This window comes from Mustela nivalis, assembly GCF_964662115.1.
Source record: "Mustela nivalis genome assembly, chromosome: 17".
NCBI lineage: Eukaryota > Metazoa > Chordata > Mammalia > Carnivora > Mustelidae > Mustela > Mustela nivalis.
Genome location: NC_139036.1, coordinates 3893252 through 3915496, shown reverse-complemented (window position 1 = coordinate 3915496; position 22245 = coordinate 3893252). Strand labels below are relative to the sequence as shown.

The 22245-nt window shown below is 59.0% G+C and overlaps 3 protein-coding genes and 1 long non-coding RNA gene across 8 annotated transcripts; 1 reads left to right on the top strand and 3 right to left on the bottom strand.

Annotated features, from left to right (window-relative positions):
- Positions 1-636: 636 nt before the first annotated feature.
- Positions 637-9034, bottom strand: SENP3 (SUMO specific peptidase 3). Its single transcript, XM_082708017.1, has 11 exons — positions 8699-9034; positions 7098-7824; positions 5858-6097; positions 5659-5770; positions 5001-5148; positions 4827-4874; positions 4162-4239; positions 1950-2087; positions 1706-1789; positions 1558-1608; positions 637-1170 (listed from the first exon to the last, which is right to left on the bottom strand). The coding sequence occupies exons 2-11, from the start codon at positions 7810-7812 to the stop codon at positions 1060-1062; spliced, it is 1725 nt and encodes a 574-aa protein (XP_082564143.1). The 5' UTR covers positions 7813-7824; positions 8699-9034; the 3' UTR covers positions 637-1059.
- Positions 9035-9861: 827 nt separating this feature from the next.
- Positions 9862-12766, bottom strand: TNFSF13 (TNF superfamily member 13). The gene is made up of 6 exons (XM_082708012.1): positions 11632-12766; positions 11175-11259; positions 11001-11048; positions 10738-10856; positions 10380-10518; positions 9862-10160 (listed from the first exon to the last, which is right to left on the bottom strand). The coding sequence occupies exons 1-6, from the start codon at positions 11887-11889 to the stop codon at positions 10051-10053; spliced, it is 759 nt and encodes a 252-aa protein (XP_082564138.1). The 5' UTR covers positions 11890-12766; the 3' UTR covers positions 9862-10050.
- Positions 11358-14473, top strand: LOC309851994. Of its 2 annotated transcripts, none has more exons than XR_014305022.1 (2): positions 11358-11444; positions 14126-14473. It is a non-coding gene; the product is annotated as an uncharacterized lncRNA (long non-coding RNA). The 2 variants fall into 2 exon arrangements; XR_014305023.1 differs by having other exon boundaries at positions 11367-11448.
- Positions 13068-20586, bottom strand: LOC309851993 (tumor necrosis factor ligand superfamily member 12). 4 transcript variants are annotated; one of them, XM_082708016.1, is made up of 7 exons: positions 20319-20425; positions 19465-19512; positions 18869-18944; positions 18156-18209; positions 18036-18071; positions 13995-14119; positions 13068-13822 (listed from the first exon to the last, which is right to left on the bottom strand). In XM_082708016.1, exons 1-7 carry the CDS (start codon positions 20340-20342, stop codon positions 13571-13573), a joined length of 615 nt encoding a protein of 204 aa, XP_082564142.1. In that variant the 5' UTR covers positions 20343-20425; the 3' UTR covers positions 13068-13570. The 4 variants fall into 4 exon arrangements, with proteins under 4 accessions (XP_082564142.1, XP_082564139.1, XP_082564140.1 ...); XM_082708013.1 differs by lacking the exon at positions 20319-20425 and adding an exon at positions 19673-19897 and having other exon boundaries at positions 19465-19515; XM_082708014.1 differs by lacking the exon at positions 20319-20425 and adding an exon at positions 19673-19897.
- Positions 20587-22245: the final 1659 nt, after the last annotated feature.

Sequence of the window (22245 nt, the reverse complement as noted above, 5' to 3'; positions counted from 1 at the left end):
CGGCACGCCACCACCATTGGATAACCTGAACGCCTATCCAGGCGAGGCCCCGCCCCTCAGCCCCATTGGCTGTGGGGCCCGCCTTTCTCGCCGGTACGGAAGTGACATACGGGAGTCAGGCCTCGAGGCCTGGCAGCCATCTTGGGGCCCAGCGCCCCTACACGTGCGGAGGCGAGAGCGCCCAGGTCATATGGCCTGGCCGGCCCTATCGCGCGCGAGGGGCGAGGCTTCAGCCTCCAGGGACTTCCGGGCTCCCGAGACAGCTGCTTCCCTTTGCCTCCGCTGCCGATGCGCGCCGGACCCACGGTTTAGTTTGTCGTCTCCTGCCGCAAAGGTAGCCCAGACCCCGCCCCGAACCGCTGCGAGTGTGCGGGGGACGGTGGAAACCGAAGGCGCGCTGCCGGCCCCGGGCGGGGATGAGGAGCCCCCGCGCGCCTGGAGGTGCTGCCGCGAAGCTCCCCCATCCCTGAGGTCGCGCGCGGCCCCCCGCAGCCCCGGCCTCCCCGCCGTGGGACTGCTTCTCTGCCCGAGCCCGCGACGGAAGGCAGGCCCGCGGGGGTCTCAGCACCCCCGAGCGGCGGTTAACAGAGCCTGTTAAACCCGAGCCTGCCAGCAGGAAGACCAGCACGACGCATCTCCAAAGGATCCTTTATTGAGCAGAGCAGGACCGTGGCGTTTATATATACGTATAAAACAAAGTTTGAAGATCTGGCAGGCACACTCCCTTTGCCCGCCCACCACCCCAGCACACATTTTCCTGCCCCCGCCCCTGCACACGGAAGGGGGATGACCGCCCCACCCAGGCCACAAGGCCAAACTCCTCCCTAGCAGAGGGAGAAGAGGCTGTTCCATGGCCACCCCTTGAACATCAAAAATCAACAAGTATTCTCTCAAAGAAAAAAAAATACAGAAATCAATTAAAACATTTAAATATGAAAAACCATAGGGAACTGGGAAGAAGGGGAGAGGCAAGAGAGGAACTGGAGTTTCTCGGGAAGGAAGGGTCCCCCACATCCCCATGCCCATTGACCAATGGGCTTGAGGCCTGGGATACGACGCTCACACAGTGAGTTTGCAGTGACACAGCTCCTTGTAGATCTGCCGGCGAAGTTTGGGCATGTCCTGCTGGGTGAAGCTGAATGGCTGAGACAGGGCCAGGTGCTTGCAGTACTGGGTGTTAAGAAAGCAGGCTGTGAGAACCGCCCGTTGAGCAGCCCTCCAAGCCAGGACCTGGGCTCCCTGCTTCCCGAAGCCAGATCCAGCTCAGTGGGCCTATCCAAGAACTTCCATGTATCACAGACAAGAAAAGCCTGACTCTAAGCCTGTTCGAGCACTGGAAGCTGGGAAACAACTACATGAGAGCCAGAGAGCAAGGACCAAGAAACCCAGTCCCAACGTGGGACGGGAAGCCATGAGAACACCAACAATGTCTGCATCTCTGCATTCTAACACACGAGGTTAGTCCCTGCTTCTCAAGTGCCTGTGAGCCAGATCGCGGGGGACAGAGGGCCTCCCCACCTCCTTCCCCAACTGTCAGCCCAGCTGCTGCCTACTTACCTGTAACACAAAGGCACCGCAGTCACTGTCATTATTCTGCCGGGCCACATTCTAGAGAATAAAAAGAAGACTCCTAGGCGTGTGGCTTCAACTGTTTCCTATCACACCTCTCTCATGACCCCATACCACGCGCCCCCTAGACACTTACCATTTTGAAATAACCTTTCCAGCCCTGGTGGAAATCCAGCCGGTCTTTCTTCACTGCCTCTGCCTGTAGATACTTGGCAATATGCTGCAGAGACAGAAAAAAGAAGGAAGTGATGCCCTATGTTTGCCAACTGAACCTAGGGTATGGCAGTCCCAGGCCCCAAGCCCGCCCTTCTGCCCAGAATGCCTTGCCACTGGATCTCCTCCCCACGTTCTTCCCATCTGTACCCCCTTCCCTCTCAAACCTTAGGGCAGCGGCGGTTTAGGGTGCGCTGCGAGTCGAAATACGTGATGGTGCGCCGCCTCACGTCAACAGAGATGAGGGACCAGTGCACCTCCAGGTGGATGGGGATTAGCAGGAGCTCCTTATTAAAGATGTCCACCTAAGGTGGGGGGCAGTGCTAGAGGTCAGGTCAGACAGCACGGAAGTCCTGCCTATTGCCATGAGGGTTCTAGAGAGGAGTGGAGGCGCAGGCAAACAGCCAAATGGCCGAGCACAAGGCCCCGCGCCTGGCTCAGCATATGTGGATTCTGGCGGGAGGAAGAAGGCAGGTTGAAGGAGGTCCTATCAGTAAACACACTGGAGAGCCCAGGATGGCCAGGTACTTTCCCCACGTTAAAGGTAGCAGGGTTGGGGCACCTGGGTGGCTCAGTGGATGAAGCCTTTGCCTTTGGCTCAGGTCGTGATCTCAGGGTCCTGGGATCGAGCCCCGTGTCAGGCTCCCTGCCGGGTGGGGAGCCTGCTTCCTCCTCTCTGCCTACTTGTGATCTCTCTGTCAAATAAAATCTTTAAAGATACTAAGGCTGAGCAGCTATTAACCCAGGCTCAGGATTCTGGAGCCAGACGCCAGGGCTTACACCCAGCTCCTCCATTCACTAGCTTGTGACCATGGGCAAGCTATGCAGTAACTCTCTATACCTCTGTTCTCCAATGCGAAAAATAACGGAACGTACCTCCTCTGTGTGTCATGAGGGTTCAATCAGTTAACACCCACAATACACTAACAATTGCACGCTTCCCAGCAGAGGGTCGGCCCGTTAACACACAATCCTCCAAGGGGTTGTTAACAATCAACCGAACAATGAGGTAAATGCACCTCAGCAGAGGAAGGCAACTTGCTGTAGGTCACGGGAAAAAGGACCCAGGTGGGATTCAAGCACAAGAATGCAGAAGGCCAAATTCTTCACGCTGGGCATCACCCAATCTCTACTGGGAGAAGCAGGCTGCCAGCTCACGGAGTTGTAAGCCCCTGAACCTGGGGACTAAAGAATGCTGGAGCCAGTGGGTACTACCACCTCCCTGTAGAGATTTCCTGGCCTTCGAACCGCAGGGCAGGGAAACTAACTGGAGGAGAGAAAGGAACTCTTCTCCCCCCTCACCAAACGCGCTCCCTGTTCTTTTCCCAAGTAACTTCTACTACCAACCCGGGCCTCCCCGATTCCTAGCTTTTCTTCATTCCCATGCCCAACCCGTCAGAAAGTACTATCAGCTCTAAATGCAAAACCTGTCCTAGAGAAAGCTACTTCTACCTTTGTCCTTGGCCCTCTGGCCCACGTGTCCCATCTGGGCTTCCATACTCCCCTCCTAGTCTGTCCGCTTCTCCTCTTGCCCGCTTCTAATCTTCATGAAACAGGAGTTCAAAACGTGAAGGATTTCCCGGCCTCCTTAAAATTTTTCAGTGGCTTCTCGAGGCGCATAAAGTAAGATCTGCTCCCCATCCTCATGCGATCAACTCTGACCGAATGTCTTCCCCTATTCCCTCCACTCACTATGCTCCAACCACACAGGAAACTCCCCAGTGCCTCCAATGCCCCTTCTCGCCTTCAGTCCTGTGTACTTGCTGCTCCTCTACCTGGACCGCTTTTCCCCAGCTCTGCACACAGCGTCCCCCTCATCACCTGAGTCTCAGCAGAGAGGCCTTCCCAGACCTCCCCATCTTAAGGATCCACCTCCTGTGCTACTGCGTTACCCTTGTATGTTAATCACAGCACCCAGCACCCAGCACCAGCTGAAATTTTCCTTGCTTATTTACTCCTACTCCATAAAGGCAAGAAATTGTCCTTATTTAACACTGAATCCGGGCGCCTGGGTGGCTCAGTGGGTTAAAGCCTCTGCCTTTGGCTCAGGTCATGATCCCAGGGTCCTGGGATCAAGTCCCGCATCGGGCTCTCTGTTCCGCAGGCAGCCTGCTTCCTCCTCTCTCTCTGCCTGCCTCTCTGCCTACTTGTAATCTCTGTCTGTCAAATAAATAAATAAATTCTTAAAAAAAAAAAAAAAAAAAAAAACCACTGAGTCCTTGTGCCTTCATCAGTACTCCCCCACACGGCCTACCGGCGACAAGACTGTTTGTATTCAAAAGACTGAGTGAACAAGCTTGAGGAAGGAGTTCTAGAAAACAGAACCCTATTCCTCTCTAGACAAGGCTTTACACACATGGGTGTGAAGTGGTAACTCACGTTTTTGGTCCACCTTTTCACTCCATCGTAACCCTTGGTACGGAGCTTATCGTAGAAGAAACTGTTGAAGAAATGCACCTGTGCCAGGGATACAAGAGAGTGGCTGGAGCTGGAAGAGCTTGGGCCCTCCTGCCCGGTCTCCTTTGCCCGTGCGGCTCCATTTCACTAAGGCTCCAAGGGCCAGTTTCAACCACCTCCACTCCCGTCCACTGGGCGTCAAAAACCAATCCTTTTCAGCCTTATCTTAGCGTATAGCCCCAGGGGAAAACCACCTCCCCATGGGGAGAAGAATAGGCAAGTTCAGGATCAAGGTTAAAGATTTGAGGGGCGCCTCAATGGCCCAGTTGCTCAAGCTTCCAACTCTTGGTCTCAGCTCCGGCGAGACCTCGGGGATCAAGAGAGCGACCCCCTCGCTGGGCTCCACACACAGCATGGATTCTGCTTGAGATTCTCTTCCCCTCCCCCACCACCATTCTATCTCTCTCTCTCTCTCTCTCTCTCTCTCAAATAAATCTTAAAAAAAAAAAAACCAGATTTGAATTTAACACACTGCCTTCTACTACCTCTCCCCAAAAACAAAGATCGTCTTCACGAGTAAAGCAGCAAAAGGGACTGAAAAGGCTGCTTAGAACCGCAGCCGTTCTTCTGGGGCAGGCGAGGCCTACCTTCTCCGGGACCGTGTCCATGACCAGGTCTCCGTACATGTTCATCACCTGGGGAGAAGATCGGAGGCAGCATGCCATGCAGGGTTCAGCATGGGTACAGGGCTCCCCCCAGAGGGCCCCAGACACCCTGCTCCCCAAGTCCCCTTTGGGGCCCGTGTCCCCACGGCTCCTCACCTGGTCGTTGAGCCAGTTCTGTCCATATAAGGTGCCCAGGTCATCCATGGTCAGCACGTGCCGCTTGTAGGCCACCCGGAAGCCCCTCACCATAGCGTTGCCTGGCATCCGCTGGTATGACTGGATCAGCTGCAGCACCAGGCCCTTCCTGAGGCGGCCAAGAGTGGAGTCACACAAGAGACAGGGCGCTGGGGCAAATGGAAGTCCCTTCTACTGCCCAGAGCAACAACCTACGCTAATCCTTTCTGGGGCGCCTGCGAGGCCCAGTGGGTTGAGCGTCTGACTCTTGATCTCAGCTCAGACCTTGTTCTCAGGGTCCTGAGTTCAAGCCCCACACCGGGCTCCACACCGAGCATGGAGCCTACTTCAAACAAACAAAAACTAAGGTCCTGTGTCCTTTTGAGGACCTGCTAAAGGCCCAGTCCGCAGAAAGAGGCACAGTACTATCAGGTATACGCAGTATTTCAGGACCTCAGGTAAAGACCTGCCCCAAAGCAGTCAGTTTACAGGGGCTTGGCACTCTACCCTCAAGACTGCCCCCTTCAGTCCTACGTTCCTCCTTCTCCCCAAGCACATCCCTATGGGAGAAAAGGTGGCAGCATTCTCTTCTACCCTCAGGTCCCAGCCCTCCTCTGAGAACACCGCTATTCTGCCTCACCTGGAAGGTGTAGAGAACTCCTGCTGGAAAATGTCCTCTAATTTCTCTACTACCTCGTCCGTGCTGAGGGGGATGAGGCTGCCATAAGTTTGAAGGAATTCATCCAAGATGCCTGAGCGGAGGGAAAGAGGAGAGGGTGAGGCCTCCGATTTAGGAGCTGGCTGGGACAAATAGACTGGGCCCTCTTAGGGTCCCTTACTCTGCACGCAGGTCACATGCTCCTCCCGCAGGGGGCTGTGCTGGCCGGCTTTCTCCCCGGGCCGCTCTGCCTCTTCTGCGGTGCCCAGATCTGAGCCCTGAAACAGCTCCTGGGCCACATGGTCCCCGATGCTGCACACATTGCTGATGAGGATGCTGGCATCAGGGGGTGCCAGACCCCGCTCCCCTTCTGGCCCGGGGGGTCCCCCAAAGCCATTGGGAAGAGTACAGGAGAGGAGGCCTGCAGGACAGGGGAAACAGGGTGGGGATGAGAAGACTGCTTGGATCAAAGAACAATGGGGTAAGGTCAAATGATGCACCCAGGCCGTTAAGACAAAAATGAACTAAAATGGGACCGACAGGTACAAACTCTAAGGAGTGGAATCTCAAGCATGAAAGGAGCACGTCTGAGGCTGTAAAGGAAAAGAAAAGAAGATGTACTACTAGGGGCGCCTGGGTGGCTCAGTGGGTTAAGCCGCTGCCTTCGGCTCAGGTCATGATCTCAGGGTCCTGGGATCGAGTCCCGCATTGGGCTCTCTGCTCAGCGGGGAGCCTGCTTCCTCCCCTCTCTCTCTCTCTGCCTGCCTCTCCGACTACTTGTGATTTCTCTCTGTCAAATAAATAAATAAAATCTTAAAAAAAAAAAAAAAAAAGATGTACTACTCGCAGGGCAGAAGCAAGATGACTAAGATTCAACAAGATCTAAACTTCGGAGATATTTACCACCACTATGGACCTGGTGCCTAGTAGGATGCCTGCACATGTTCAATAAATACTCCAGCGATTCGTAAAAACACAGCCGGAAATTGTTTGGTTGAGAGTCCCGGCCCCGAAAGAAATATTCTGAGCGAGAGTGTCCCCCACTACAGGTGGCACGGTCCACTACTCAGAGAAATCCCACGCCACCACCGGGAGAGTGGTACCCTTCGCAAACAGACATGCCCCTTTATTCTGAAAGGGCAAATGAAGAGGGATTTCAAGCGTGTAAGGCTGTCTTGGCTTTTGTGAACCGCACGTCCTACATTTCTCATCCCTACACAGAACACCCACTCGGGGACTCTGTATCCCAGCCTCGACTACCTCCCCAGACTTGGTTACTGCTCAGAGTGGAGCTTAAGACATTTCACAGCTCTTCTGGACACCCCTCACTCTGCCGTCCCACTAGCTTTAGGCCCAAGGGTCGCCACCGCAAGAGGCTCAGGATCCTCCCCAGCCCCTCCCTCCACCCACTCCCACCTTACCAGAGTCAGGGTCCAGAGGAGACTTTGGAGTCCACCGTAATCCATCTTCCTCCACTGGGGGCCCAGAGGACATCGGTGGAGACCCTCTCACCCCATCCTCAGCCATGAGAGCACCTAGCAGACCCAGCCGGGGTGGAGGTGGCCCCCGTGGGGAGTCAAAACGACAGCAGGGGGATGGCACCTGCGATGTCGCACCCCCTTCCTGGGGTGAAAGATGGTTCTTGGGGTGTGCGAGGCTCCGCCGCCGGCCCCGGTGGCGCCGCCAAAACTTCCAGTGGAATGTCAGCGAGGTGCTTTTTGAGTACAGCAGCATCCGGAAGGCTCTCATGGCTCGGCGGCGGCGCTGGGAGCAGGTTTTTCGATGAGTAGGGCGGGGAGGACGAGGCCGCTGGGAAGCTCCCAGCTGACCCCATCTGGGGGGCAGCCTCCAAGCTGCCACTTCCTCTTCCTCATCTTCATCCTCATCCTCCTCTTCTTCTTCCTCCTCTTCACTAGCTGAGGCATCAAAAGAGGGCCGAGGGACAGGGAGGCGTCTGGCTGGCGCTGTGGTCCCTGACCCAGGATCTGGCCCAAACCCTCCACCTGATTTGAGTCGGGGTTTGGGGGGTGGGGGCCAACGCACACGCTCCCGCCTGGGACTTGAGTAAGCTGGGGCTATGCCAGGACCAGGAGGCTCAGGCCCCCAAGACCCGGTCCCTTGTATAGTCTCTTTCATCTTCCAGTAGCCCTGTAAAACAATGGTCAGAGTGTCAGGATCCAAACACCCTGAACCCCAAGATCTTGCCTCTCTTCCTCAGCGCGCCATCACTGGAATCAGATGCGAACAATCTAAGGAGAGAGGAAAAAACCGCTAAACTCCTACAGACTGCCAATCTGTTCGGTTAACACGGTCCACAAGGAGCCCGTTAGAGTCCGTGTCATCATCCGTCCCCCAGCCAGACAGAAGCAAAGAGACTATGGCTAACCAGCAAGCGTCTGAAAGCTTATTTCTGAGATCCCCAGCTTAAACCTAGTATTTCCAGACTCTACTTCTTTACTTAAGATCACCAAGAGTATCCTAATTGAGCACCTAACGAGGGGCATGGCTCAGCCCGAGAACCCTGAGGTGATACAGAGACAACCAAGGAGGACACAACTTCCACAAGGAAACCGTGGTCTGGAGTGGGAAGAGAGTTCTCTATCACCTCGGAATGAATGGGGGGCTGGGGCGGGGAGGGGATGGGCATGCTTAGGTTGAATCAGGAGGTCTCAGGAGGGAATGGGGATCCCAGGGCTATGGCTCAGGAGTAAAATCTAACGAAAACGGAAGAATGTTCAAGGAAACTGAAAGAGAACCCGATCAGTGCTTAGGCAGCCGAATCAGGGCGCCGGGACAGAACTGAGCCGCGTGAGCTGGTTGGCCCAGCCCCCTCTCCGGCTCCGTTCCCGGGGGCCAGAATGCGTCCCACGCCGGTTCGGTCCTCCAAGCTCAGGACAGTTCGGCGCCCGAGGGCCTTAAGAAGCCCCTTCGAGGACCTCCTGGGCCCCCGTTAGGTGGGAATGAGGTCCCGAATTGGGAGAGGCCGCGGCAGAGCTGGGGGAAGGGTAGGGGGCGTCCTCACCGGGAGCAGGGAAGCCGGGCGGACGGGCCCGAGGGCGGGCGTCTCCGGCCTCAAGCTTCCCGGCTCATCTCTTCGGCGACGGTGGCGGCCCCGCCACTCCTGCTGTCTTCAGGCGCAGCCCTCTCAATTCAGGATTCCAACGCTCCTGGGCCGCGCGCCGCGCCGCCGAGCCGCCCCGCCGCGGCCGCCTCCTGCTCTGCTTCAGCCTCCACCTCTACCACCTCCCCCTCCTCCTCCTCCTCCTTCTCCTCCTTCCCCTCCCGCGAGCCCCAGGCCCACCGGCGCTGGCGGCGCACGATTTGTGCGTCACACCCGGCGAACAGCGCCGGCGCGGCCAGCACGCGCCTAGTCCCGCCTACCCGAGAGCGTGGACACCACGGGATCGGCCCCGCCCCCGAGCCCCGTGTGGCGCGGCGCCTGCGCACGCCAGCTGCTCCCGGCCGCGCGCGGCGAGCCCACTTCTCTCGCGTTTGCGCCTGCGTGTCCCCCCCGCCCCCGCGCCCAGCCCCGACCCCACCGCCGCTGCGTGTCCCGCGGCTGAGCGCCTGAGGGCCGGAATCCCGGGGCGGCGGAATCTGGGTCCCGGGGGTCGCGCCGGGGAGCGAGCCGGGAGGGCGGGGAGATCCCGGGGCTAGGCAGGGGCGCGAGGGGCGTGGAAGCCGTATATTCTCTTTTATTGAAGTGTGAGCGGGTCTGGAGCAGGAAGGAGAGCCCAGGGGAGTGAAGGCGGGCCGGTGTGGGGCGCACGGTTTACCCAAGGCTTCGCGGACACCGTCCCAGCTCGGAGGGCGAGCAGGAAGGGCGGAACCTGGCGCCCGAGCAGTAACGTGGCCGCAAAGGGTACCCCTGCGGACGGCTGCAAAATACACCCCCCGAGACAGTGCTGGGAACCGAGGGCCCAGTTGCTGGGGAGAGAAGTGGGAGCGAGGCTCTCGGCGGAGCGAGGAGGCAGCGGGTGGCACAGAGGGGGTGTGGCACGGGGAACCGCGAGTCCGCGAGCGGAGGGAGGCGCCGCAGATCGTGCCGGCGCGGGCCGGTTCTCCCGAGCGGCCGCTAGGTGGGGGTGCTGTGCTGGAAGCGGTCCAGCGGGCCCCGCGGGAGGCTGCCCGAGGCCGGCACGGCCCCCTGCCCGCGGGAGTGTGGGGCTGCACGGCGAACAAAAGCACGGTATCACACCTCTTTAATAGCCACGGAATCAAAGTCTACGGGTTGGGGGTGGGACAGGAAGAGGAGGGGGCGGAGATCGGTGACCATCAAACCCAGGAGAGGCCGCTGCCCCTTTTCTCTCTCGGCTGTCTCCAGTTCGCGCCCACCGTCATCTTCCGAGCTCAAAACCACCGTCCGTATTGTAATCACAGTTTCACAAGCCCCAGGAAGGTTCCGTGCGGAGACAGGCTGAGCTTTGCCCTTCCCCGGGGTATTGTGACACTCAGAGCATCCCCTTGGTGCAGATGGAAGACACCTGAGACACGGGAGAGGATTCACACTCGTGGAGCCCGGCCCGCAGATTCTCCCCCGCCTCCCCTCCCTCCTCGGCTCGGCCTTCCTCCTGCTTCCTGGCCTGCATCCCTCCCCCAGATCCACCTGTCTGCCCAGGCTTCCGCCTGTCCCCGCCCCTCCCCAGGGGTCAGAGACACCCTGCTGTTCTCACACCCGCCCTCGCTGCCCACGGGGCTCTCACCTGCGCTGTAGCAGCTGTTGTAGGCCCAGTCCGGGTTGGAGGGCATGCTTCGGACACATCGGAAGAGAGTCTCCTGCCTTCCCTGGCCCTCCCGAGACACCACCTGACCCATGGTGAAAGTCACATCATGGAACAGGACCTGACCAGGAATGGAGGAGAAGCTGAAGGAAGTGAGAAAGCCTGGCTCAGGGCTGGGAGGCCTCCGGAGCCCGGACGAGGGAGCCAAGGAAGGAAGGAGGGTCTCTTAAGTTTGGTACGAACAGCGGCGTTGGGAGCGTTTCAGTACCAGGGCATCCACCCCGCTGGGAGAACAGACCTCTCGGCCCCCAGACATGGCTTGGGGTATCTGTGGGATTACCTGACTGTACAGCAGATAAACTCCAGCGTCCCAGACTCGCACAACATATCCTTGGGCCTCCAGACCTCTCCCACGCTTAAGGGCCGGTTGCCACATCACCTCTGTCACGTCGGAGTCCTCTGGAGGTGAGGAGTGTGGCCATCAGGACGTCTGGGCATTCTCAGAGACTTTTCACCTCTGAATTCTCTAGGGCCCGGCTGCCAGCCCCAAAGCTCCCTGACCTTGGCCCTCCCCCTGAGCCATTATTTAAAGTTAGTGCTCACCCTTGGACGTGATGTTGATGGGAACCAGGTGCAGAACGGAGTGCTTCTCTGGGGAGAGGAGGAGGAGAGATAAGCGGTGCCCACCTGTCCCTTCCCCTCTTGCCTTGGCTCCAGATCCCTCTGCGGCTTGATCCCCCCCACCCCTGCCGCACCCCACCCCGGAGGCCTCCTCACTCTTCTGCTTATGCTTATGCATGAGCGCTGCTCTCTTCCTCCGGGATCTCTCCCCATTCTCCCAGGCTTCCAGGGCGTTGGGGCTCTGCTCATGGAAAGAGGGTCAGGGTTAGGCTAAGAAGCAAGGGTCCCGTGACAGCTTTTCCTCCCAGCCACTCCTGCCACGCTCTCCTCCCACCCCCACCAACCAAGCCCCAGGAGTGCCACACATCACTCATGCACTTTTCCCCAGCGACCTGATTCTTGGTGCTGGCTGTCCTCCAGGATCTGGTAGGTACGAGAAGTATTAATCTTTAACAATTTCCTTTCCTGGAATGGCTGCTGCCTTGACCTCCAAACCTGGGACCCTCTCTTGCACCTCCTCAAAACTTTACAGACCGCAGAGCTAGACCCAGGAGGCCCCGAGTTGGCCCTGGCACCCATCCTCTTCTCACCACCCCCTGCTCCCCTCACTCACCTGCTCCCGGAGGCTCAGCCACGAATGCCCCTCCTCCTTCTCAGAAGGCCCTCCGGCCCTCTGCAACCGCGCCACCTCTCTCCTTAGACTTTGCAGCTCTGTTTGTTGGGTCAGCAGAGCCACGGCACAAGCCACGGCCCCCAGAGCTGCCCCCCAACTCAACCAGAGGGCGACTGAGAGTGCTGGCTCTCGGGCCGAGCCCCCCATGTCTCCCGGGGGCCCTTTGGGGGCTAGCAAGGAAGGAGATGAGGCTGGCATGAGCCGGGGACCCCGCCGGAGGCTGCGGCCTCGGGAGTGGGGTGGCCGGGAGGTGGTGGGGAGGGTGGGGGTACAGAAGGGAAGAAGAGTGTTACGCAAGGGAGAAATAAAAAGGAACTTGAGAATAAAAAAAGGAGGAGGAGAGCCAGTAAGGGGCACTGTTGGCGCTCCTGGAACCCCGCCGTGGGGCCGGTGGTGTCTCAGGACGCCCCCTCCGGACGGACACACACACACACACCCTCCTCCAGCCTCGGGAAAACTTGGTGCCAGTCTCTCTAGGAAGGACAGGACTGCCAGTGACACCCAGAAGGAGCGGCCGAGCTCAGGAACCCTGGGACGGCCCCAGCAGTGGGGGAGGGAAGGGTGGCTGGCTCCAGGCCATGGTGCCAAGAGCAGGGATGGAGAGGCAAGCTGGGCAGTCTCGGGGGTCCAGGGTGAGGGGGCGAAGACCCTCCAACTCAGCCAGGGGGAAGACCTCTGGGAATGACGAGGTGGAAAAGGAGCGGCAGGGGTAGATGGGAAGGAGAACTAGGGTCGCGGAAGCAAGAAACTGGCTGAGTTCTGGGGTTAAGGCCAGGCCGGGTGTGTTGGAATGAGGCCGGCACTACTCCCTGTGCTGAACTTGGCAAGGAGAACTTCCTGTTTCCCGAGAAGAGCTCTTACATAAGGGGCCTGGTCACAGAGAGAGGGAGACAGCCCCAAGCACCCTACCACTGTCAGATTCCTCTCCTGGACCCAGGGGCCCAGGTTCACATGTTCCCGGGCCCCGGCGTCCCGCTTCCTGACCCTGAGCTCCCTTTCGGGCCTGCTCCCACCCCACATCCCAGCCAGGGCTTGTGCCAGCACCGGCTTAACATCCCAAGGCTGCCAAGAGGAAGGGCCCTGCTCCTCCCTCCTCCCGGCCAGGGATTACCCACAGGAGGAAGCCCGCCTCCTAGGTAAATGAGGCAGCTTCTGCTGGACCTTGGGCAGACATTGATTTTTTTCCTGGCACTTTGCCTTTCCACTCTCTGCTCATGCCTCAGGGGTCAGAAGCAGGCTGGTCCCCACTCCCGAGCCCATACGTTGCCCCAGCATGCCAGCCGTCCCGCACCCCACTCTGGGATGCCCGTACCCCCTTCCTGGGGCCCTCCGCCACCCTGAGAAATGCCCCCTAAGCCCCAAGGAAGAGAGAGACCGTGGTTTATTGTCTTTAATATCCACTTATGCACATTTTGTCACAATAATAATAAAAATAATATCTGTTTTTAAAAATCCACAGGGAATTATCAGGGAAGGAGCTTGTCTTGCTCTCAGCCCTCGCGTTTGGGAATTCCCGGCCTAGTCCCCGGGCTCCCTCCTGTCCAGCCGCGATTAGTGCCTGAAGTTGGGGGTGGGGGTTGGGGACCCATCCTCACCCAGAGTAGAGTAGACACAGTGTCCAGGGGCGGCTGTGGCCAGGGCAGGGAGTCAGGAGATACATGGGGGTATTGAATGACCAGGGGTTCAGGAGCTAGTGAGGTCGGGGGGTGGGGGGGCTGTCAGAGGAGGAGGGGATCTCTATATGGGGCGGAAAGGAAATGAGCAAGTCCAAGCAGCCTGCAGAGGGTGGGTAGGTAGGGGGGCGGGGGGGGATCAGTGGAGGGGGGAGTACGGTGGAAGGGGGCACTGAGAGCCACGGTGGGGGCCCCACCAGGGCCCCTCAGTGCACCTGGAAGAGTCCAAAGTAGGTGAGGAAGGGGGCGGCCTTGAGATGGGCCCAGGGGAGGGTGCGGATCCGCAAGGAGGACCCGGGCCGCAGAGGCAGCAGCCCAGACACCTGGCAGAGGCGGAGCTGGGGCCCCAGGGAGCTGGCGGCTGTAGCCGAGAACTCCTCCAGGCAGCGCAGGGCCAGCGCGTCATCCACCAACAAGTCCAGCTTCAGGTAGACCGCCTTCCCCTCGTCGAAGTGCACCTGCCGGCCGGGCGCAGGCGGCAGAGTCCAAGCCCTCGCTGGCCAAGGCTCGGTTTCCTGCAAGCCCCCCGGGGAGCCCAACGGCCCCAGCCCTGACCCACCACCTCCTCTGGCCGCCGCCCCCCCCCCCCCCCCCCGTCCCCGCGGCTCTGCGGCCTCGGGTGGGGCTTACCTGGCAGTACAGGTAATACAGCCCGGCCCGTACCACGAGGAACTCCCCGCTCTGGCGGTCATAGCGCAGCGGGTTGGAGCTGTTGATTCTGGCCTCCTCCCAGCCGCTCACGGTCCCGTCCACACCTGCAGGGGGTGATCAGAGATCAGGACTTCCTCAGGATCCCCAGGCACCTGGTGAGGACCGAAGACTCAGGGCCCCCCTTTACCCAGGGGATGAAGAGGTGGCGCGAGGCTGGGGAGCCCGTGGTGCCCGAGCAAGTGCGTGAAGACGTGAGACGTTTACCGGTGTCTGCGACCAGGACAGCGAGAAGCAAGGTGTCACTCGCCCCGTCCAGGGACAAGAGCTAGATGGAAGGAGAAGTGCTGGGGGCTTTGATATTTTGTGCCTCTGCTGTCCGCCTCTTTTAAGAACGTCCGCATACCGTCCTCAAATCAGACGGGGCTGGGATTACGAGCATTAAATATAAAAAAATGGTACCCAAATGTCCGCTGAGCGATGCACAAGACAAGGAAACGGTGGGACAGCCCCACACTAGGATATTATGCAGCCGTAAAAAAGAAAACCGCTCCCTGGTGGGCAAACCAAAAGCATTGTGCTAAGTGAAAGACGCCAGTCCCCAAAGGACCACACGTTGTAAGATTCCTAGGAAATTTCCAGGTGAATACCTAAAGACAAAGTAGGTCGGTGGTTTCTTAGAGCTGGGGGGCGGTGCTGGGAGAAACAGGGGTGCTAGCTAACAGGCACAGGGTGTCTTGTGCTGATGTCTGCAGCTGTGTGAACTAAAGTCTAGACACCACCGAACGGCACCCTCGAAGCGGGTGAACTGTACGTAAGGTGTAGCTTGATAAAACCATAGCAAAAAATGAAACAACCCAGAGCTCAGGTCATGGCCAAGAAGATGAGTAACAAGACAATGGCCAGGAGCTCAGGTGGCTTCCCGGGTCCCCCTTGGTCTATAACAGGACTCCCGCTGTCTTCCTGCCCTCACTTGGCCTGCCCCCCACACCCCTGCAGATAGGGAGATCCCAACCCCGCCGACAGCCCTTCATTCCCTGGCCCCCCATTCGAAGCGGCCAGTCCCAGCCCTCCTCTCCTGTCTTCCCCTGGCCACCCTGTTTCCTTCACACCCGTCCCCAACACCGGCAATCATCCGGGTTATTTACGCAGGTGCAAGTGTGGGGTCCGACCATGGTCTCATTCACCACTGTGGCGTGGCACGCAGTGCCGGGACTCCTCTGAGTGGGCACCCCGCAAACATTGGTGGGAGGCCAGAGGGAGTTGGCCGACGGGGCCCATGCCTCTGGCTTTTTGCAGGATCCACTGCTGCTCTCCTGGGCAGCTGCCTTCCCCAGCCCTTCCTCATCCCCACCCATCTGAGTCCCTACAAGTCTTCCTACAAGTTCTGCCACCTGCATGGCAGGGGGGGACCCCGTCTCCCTCCCTGGCCCAGCCACTGCCATTCCCGCCGGGATTCTTCTCAGCCTCCCTCCTCAGCGGACTCCCCCCTGCACCTTTTTGCTGGCTCCTACACAGGACTGCACAGTGAGATTTCTAAAACGCAGATGGCAGCCTGCCTCTGCCTGCCGTGACCTCAGAATGACTTCCAGACTCACTCTGTGGCCTGGCTCCCTGTTCTCCCCCAGCTCGGGGCTTTGGCATCAGTGGGTCCCTCTTCCCAGAAGGTCCTTGAGCCCTTGTCCACCTTACACTCGTGCTTCGAGGCCCCCCCCTTCTTGGGGAAGGAGGCCCTGACTCCACCATAGAGTTTTCTTCCTCTAGGCCACCGCACATTTCTGGCTGCTCTCCTTATTGTCCTTGTCACAGTGTACTGTAATTGCCAAATGTACAGGCTCGTCTCCTCTCCCAGATGGTCACTGTTTGAGACGAGGTCTGGGTGGTGGTGCCTGCGGGCCCCGAGCCCCGTCCTTTAAACAGCAGGTTCCCGGCACGTGTGTGTTCAGGCAGCAGAGGAATGAATGTCCGGGTTACTCGACTCATCTGGAGGGCAGGAGGGCTGGCCTGGGGCGTGCAGAGCAGGGGGAGAGGAGGGAGGACACTCCCCACTGTGGAAGCAGCTGAAGGAAAGGCTGGTGGAGGCTGAAGGGCATGATGTGCCTGGGACCACCGTGTCCCTCCATGTCACAATCACAGACCCCAAACGCACATTCTTTACTGCCCCGCAGCCTTCCTGTACTTGCCCTCTGACCCTGCTCTAGCACTCATGGAGGCAGGGACTTTGTACCCCTTCTCCTCGCATCTCTGCCCATCTTCCTCATTCTCTGAAGGATCCAGAAGTCATCAGACAAGGGCCCCCGCACCTCCTCCTGATCAGAGCCCAAAACAGACCTGTGCTCACATTCTCCACTGACCCTCTCGTGATGACGGGTGTTGTGTCTCTCCCTTCATTCTGGAACTCACCCTTTGCCTCCTTCCTGGACATCGACGCACAGGTCCCACCTACCCACCCCTGCGCCAAGCATGGGCAGGTCCACACACAAGTACATTCTAGGGACCTTCAAATCCTGGACCCACCGAGTATGGTCATGGCCTTGGGCAGGTTAAGTAACTTGCGTCTTGAAAACGGAATGGTCAGAGTATCTTCCTTTTAGGACTGTTGGGAGGTCTAGATGAATGCGACATTCAGTAAATGTTAGCTAAGATCCCTATTTTTCCTCCATCCACATTTCCCTCCAACCACCGGCCCACTGTTCCGCTCATCACAGAGAAACTTCTGGAAAGGGCTGTCCCTGTCTCCAATTCCTCTTTCCCATTCCTCCTCACCCCAACCACACTGGCTTCTATCCTAACTGCACCACTGAAACAGGCTTGGCCAAGGTCACCAGCTGCCTTTTAAGGTTACCAAACCCCCACAGTCAAATCATGTGACCCGTCAGCAGCATTTGGTGCAGACAGCCACACCCTCGCTGGTGAGACCACATCTTCTCGCAGATCACAGGACACTGTCCTCCCCGGCTTTCTTCCCGTCTCCGCTGGGCTCTCCTCTTCTACTCCGCTCCGGGATGCCTTGGAGCCCCAGGGCCTCACTCTTGGGGTCCCTCTTCCCCCCAGTGCCTCATCCAACCCTGGAGGTCTGAACAGCACCCGGATGGCCGTGGGTCCCGACCCAGCCTCAGCCAGCTGACTCTGTCCAGCCATCTGTCCACGGAGCTCACTCATTTATTATCACTTCTCCATTTGTTCAGTAGGAGATCTGAAATCCCATTCTTAATCCACATACCTCCCAACCTATTTCTTCCCTCCATAAATGGCATCATTATGCCCAAGGATGCCCAAGTTAAAAATCTAGAAGTCACTTTTAATTCCCTCCCTTCCCCTGCACATCAAACCCATAAGTGAGCCCAACCTTCTAGCCACACACCGAATCCATTTACTTGGCTCTGTCTCGGCTGCCAGGGCCCTAGACCAAGCCAGCCTCCCGTCTTGCCTCATGGCCTGTCCCACGGAAGGACATTTCAGGTGAGGGCACAGTGTGTGCAGGGAAAAGGGGCTGAGACCAGACCACAGAGAGAATGCAGGCAGGCAGAGAAGCAATGGAATAAGGACAGTGAGTTTGCAGAACCTTAGCTGGACAACATAGTGGGGGACAGAGCAAAGGGACGGGGAAGGGGCTAGAGACTGGGTTTGAGGTTCTGAGGTCACAGTGTTGAGATGGGAGGTGGGGCAGGGATGGAAAAGGAGCACAGTAGAAACATTCTAAGAAAAATGGTCAGAGTGTGAGGACGCACAGAATCCACGGCAGGGCGTGAGTCTGGGAAGAAGAGGTAAGAATCAGATGCGTTTCCTGCACAAGCATGAGGGCTGGTGGCTGGGTGCGGGGAGCCCTGGGTCCTCATGCCTGGATCAAGGCAGAGACCAGGTCTGGGAACTGAGAGAAGCAAGCCCTGCAGATTTTCTCGAACTGGCTTCTGGGGCTCCCAGGCTGAAGGCAGGGAGGGCACTAGGAAGCGAAAGGTTCTGAGGGGTGGCTCTGCCAGGAGGCCAGTGCTGTGGGGGTCAGGGCTGGGAATGGGGTCTCACCGGCCTGTGCGCCGTCCTGTCCCGGTCGTGGGTGAACTGAAAGGCACGGGAAAGTGCTGTTAGACCTGCCCCGTCCCTCTACTGCCCCAGCTCTCTGGGCACATCTCACCCATCACCCACCTTCATAGTGTGCGGCCACTGCTCTGCGACCCCGCGTTTTCCGGCCTTTAGGTGCTGAGAATTAAGGGAGGAGAGATGCGGAATATAGCACGCCCTGACTCTGGGCTCCGGAGACACTCCCCAGTCCTGCCTTGCTCTCAGAGCCCCCGCATCCTTATTCTTGTCCAGGCTCCTGGCCTCAGAGCCTCAGGCCATACCTCCCTCCATAAGGAGACCAACTGCATTGTTTATCACCCAAACTGGGTTGTTTCTGAGAGCAAAACGGTTGCAATTAGTACTATCAGGGAGATAACCGTCAGCAGCCGGGACAGCCCCATGCAAACCTGGACACAGGCTCACCTGGTCATTCCATTCACGAGTCTCTTTGCTTCCTGGGACCCCCGCCTCTACCTCCCCCACCTTGTCTCCATCAGGACCCTAGGGGTCCTCCTAATCCTGGGCCAGCCCCTCCTTCACATCCAGCATAGGGTGTCAAGTGAGAATCAGTCCATGGGATGGGAGGGGCTTCAGAGAGAACCATCAGCTGCGGGACTCTGACCTCTGCCCCCACCAACACCCCATCTGTGCCTCAGTTTTCCCATCCCCACCGTAAGTGAGGAGAATGGTGTTGGCTCTGCCCACTCCATGGGGCTGTTAGTGTGAACAAAAGCAGTGAGTGCAGAAGCCACTGGCCACTAGGATTACTCCTGAAGGTGGAAGAAAGGGGTGCTCACCACTTCTGCGAGGCCGAACAAGCCTCTTCAGGAATGGCCCGGGATCCTGGCTTTCCTCTGTCTGGGGATTCAGTTCCTAGGGGCATTAAGGGCAGGACTGAACCCGGGTCTTGCGGGAGGCCACCAAGAGACTAAACCGAGGCCGACAAGGGGTCCCCGTTGGGAGAGGCACCACCAGCCAGCGGCAGGCACGGGAGTCTTGGGGGGCCGGGTCCTGGGGTCAAGCCCCAGCCTTCACCCCGCGCCCCCAGCGCCCCAGCACACAGACCTGGCATAGACCCTAAGGCGCCCACACCCCGTCGGCGTGCACGGTGGGCGCACACCCCTCAGGCATCGCCAGCATCCCTCCTCCGCGACAGGCTCCCCCCATCCCATACCCCTACCTCGCCCCCAGCCAATAAACACTGCGGACTCAGGTGACACAAACCCCTTTCACGCGGCGGCACCCTCCCCCTCTCCCCCTGTCCCCGACGCCCGCACGGCGGCGCACACCCCCGCACACACGCAGCTGGCACCGCGAGGGCATATCCCGCGCCCCGGGCTCGCGCACACTCCCCACGCCCCACCGCGCGCGCCCGGCACCCACGGCCACTCACCGGCGGGTCCGGGTCCTCCTCCGCCACCAGCTCCCCCTGGGAAGGCTCCTGCTGGGAAGGAGGCAGCGTCACCCCGTCCCTCTCCACCTGACATCGCACCCTCCACCCATCTTCTTGGCCCCGTGCCCTCCGCCCACCCGGCCCGGTCCGCCGCGCCGCAGACTCGGCTCCCGGCCGGCCGCGGGAGGGCTGCGCCGCGGGGCCTCACCTGGGCGGGCGGCGGTGCCCGGCTGCCCAGGCTGGCGGCGGCCAGCAGGAGGCCGAGGCAGGCCAGCGCCAGGCCCAGGCCCAGCGCGAGCGGCGCCAGCAGGGCGGTGCCCGGCTCCCCCCGGCGCCCCCTCCGCCTCTGGCTCCGACGGGCGGCCATGGGGGCGGGGGGCTGTGCCTGCCTCGCCGCGCCCCCCCCACCCCGGGGCCCGGGACCCGCGGGGGCGGGGGCCGGGGAGCCGGCGGGCGGGGCGGGCGGCCGAGGGGGAGGGGCGACGGACGCGCCCGGGCGGGGAGCGCGCGGGAAGCGGGGCGCGGCGGGGGCGCCGAGCCGCCGGCGGCCGAGCGCGCGCACCGCGCCGACCCCGGGAGGAGGCCCGCGGGGCCCGGTTGGCGGGAGGGGCCCCGGGCGCGCAGGGCCGGCTGGGCGGCGGGAGCGGGGGCGCCGCGCGCGGGGACTCCACCCAGCCCCGGGGGCGGAGGAGGGAGAGGCGGCGGGACCCCCGCGCCTCCGACGGGGCCTGGACCGCCCCCGGCCCGACCGTGGATCTCGGGCTCCGGCCCGGGATAACCCGACAGCCGGGTTCCGGCCGAAGGCCGTTTGGGTTTTCTCCGGGCCCCGAGGACGGTACTTCCGCGCACGGAACTGGAAAAGAGCCTGAGGACATCATTCACGCGGGTCATGTGCTCGCTCCTTCGGCAGATCGGTTGGGAGTTGATGAAAACCCCGGCGTCCTGCGCCGGCGAGAGCTCGCCTCTGGGCCGCCCCCGGTGAGCGGGGTCCCCGCCGCCGCTCTGGAAGCCCGTGGGCCGCTTCCGCCACGCAGAGGGCTCCGGCCCGCGCGGCGGGCCCCGGGGGCCGGGTGCGAGGACTTGCAAAAGCCGGACCCCTTTTGCCATGAAAACCCTTGTGTGAGCAGTAAGAGCCTCAGAAACGCATTTCGCCTGGAACGTTCACTTCCGCACATTTGCAGTGAAGAGTATCAGAAAACCACTCTCTTGCGAGAGTAGTAATTAGCCCCGGGGAAGCCGTGGTTGTGGCTGAGGAAGTTTCTGGAGAGGCTCCTGCCCTCTCCCCGCAGTCTGGCCTGGTTGGTTTCCCTTGTATTCTGGAATCCGCCGACCACCCCACCCCCACCCCGCCCCCTGGCCTCAGGGTCTCAACACCTTTATTTTCCTTACTGGGCATACTCAGACCACCCTCTTCCCCACTTAGTCATTTCTGGCAGTTTTCCAGACCCATCTTTTCTCATGAGGATCCGAACCACCCTCTCTGTCCCCTCTGGTGCCCTCTCTTTCTCAGGTGGCACAATTTGTAATGACACATCTGGCTACATCTCCCCAAGGACACTATAAAGGAAAAATGACGTATTTCCCAGTTTCTGCGTATTGTCTGTGTCTACAATGTCAATTTGTGAGGATTTTCTTCACTGTGTTCCTGGCACTTTGTCAGACCCAAAGGTCTGACAACCCTCATAGGAAGATGGTGGGCAAACCCATGAAATTTACTGAGACGATGTGAAAGCAGGTCATTCCCAGCTGGGTAAGAGTGGGGATTGATTAGGGCAGGTAAGGGTTACAGTGGAGTCATGGACAATTTACAGAGCAAAGGGAGGGGCTCAAACAGTCTTAAGATGTAAACTGTCACTTGATAGATATTTCTATTGAAAATCTGATTTTTAAAGTAATTTTTAAGCTGATTTTTTTTAAAGGTTTTGTTTATTTATTTGGCACAGAGAGAGAGATCACAAGTAGACAGAGAGGCAGGTGGGTGGGGGGAAACAGGCTCCCTGCTGAGCAGAGAGCGGAAGCAGGGCTGGATCCCAGGACCCTGGGATCATGACGTGAGCAGAAGGCAGAGGCTTTAACCCACTGAGACACCTAAGGGCCCCTAAGCTGATTTTTTAAAAGTAATCCCTCTGCCTAATATGAAGTTCAAAGTCATGACCAAGAGGTCAAGAGTTGCATGCTATACCCACTTGAGTCAGCCAGGCACTCCTGACTGATTGTGGGGTTTGGGTTTTGTTTTTGTTTTTTAAGATTTTGTTTGTTTATTTGACAGAAAGATCACAGGTAGGCAGAGAGGCAGGCAGAGAGAGAGAAAAGGAAGCAGGCTCCATGCTGAGCAGAGAGCCGATATGGGGCTCAATCCCAGGACCCTGGGATCATGACCTGACCGAAGGCAGAGGCTTTAACCCACTGAGACATCCAGGTGCCCGTTTTTGTTTTTTTTTAATGAGCTCTATACCCAAGGTGGGGCTTGAACTCAGGACCCTGAGATCAACAGTCCTACAGACAGAGCTAGCTTAGGTGCCTGAGAGTCAGCCGATGTTTCCCATCAGAGTTGATGGGTCTTTCAGGAAGTTGCTGGAATAAGCAATAAAGTTAATTGGCAACATTCATCTTCCTGGGCGAGCGTCTCTTTGAGTACTAGTCATGGCAACAAAGACAAGTATAGTCATGTTAACAGAGATGTAAGTGTCCCCAGCCAGTGGCTTCAGTTGTCCCCCTGCAGCGACTTGATCATAATGGATGTTTAATAAACATCTGTTGGGTGATTGAGCTAAAGGCTCC

Coding starts and splice junctions, on each gene's coding strand:
- SENP3 (XM_082708017.1), bottom strand. CDS start 7,812: ATGAAAGAGACTATACAAGGGACCGGGTCTTGGGGGCCTGAGCCTCCT. Junction 6,098..7,097: donor TCCTCTGGACCCTGACTCTG/GTAAGGTGGGAG, acceptor CCTGTCCTGCAG/GCCTCCTCTCCTGTACTCTT. Junction 5,149..5,658: donor GAGTTCTCTACACCTTCCAG/GTGAGGCAGAAT, acceptor TGGCCGCCTCAG/GAAGGGCCTGGTGCTGCAGC.
- LOC309851993 (XM_082708013.1), bottom strand. CDS start 19,831: ATGGCCGCCCGTCGGAGCCAGAGGCGGAGGGGGCGCCGGGGGGAGCCG. Junction 18,945..19,464: donor AGGAGGACCCGGACCCGCCG/GTGAGTGGCCGT, acceptor TAATGCCCCTAG/GAACTGAATCCCCAGACAGA. Junction 14,120..18,035: donor ACAGGACGGCGCACAGGCCG/GTGAGACCCCAT, acceptor CACCCCCTGCAG/GTGTGGACGGGACCGTGAGC.
- TNFSF13 (XM_082708012.1), bottom strand. CDS start 11,889: ATGCCAGCCTCATCTCCTTCCTTGCTAGCCCCCAAAGGGCCCCCGGGA. Junction 11,260..11,631: donor GGCTGAGCCTCCGGGAGCAG/GTGAGTGAGGGG, acceptor TTCCATGAGCAG/AGCCCCAACGCCCTGGAAGC. Junction 11,049..11,174: donor GCATAAGCATAAGCAGAAGA/GTGAGGAGGCCT, acceptor TCCTCTCCCCAG/AGAAGCACTCCGTTCTGCAC.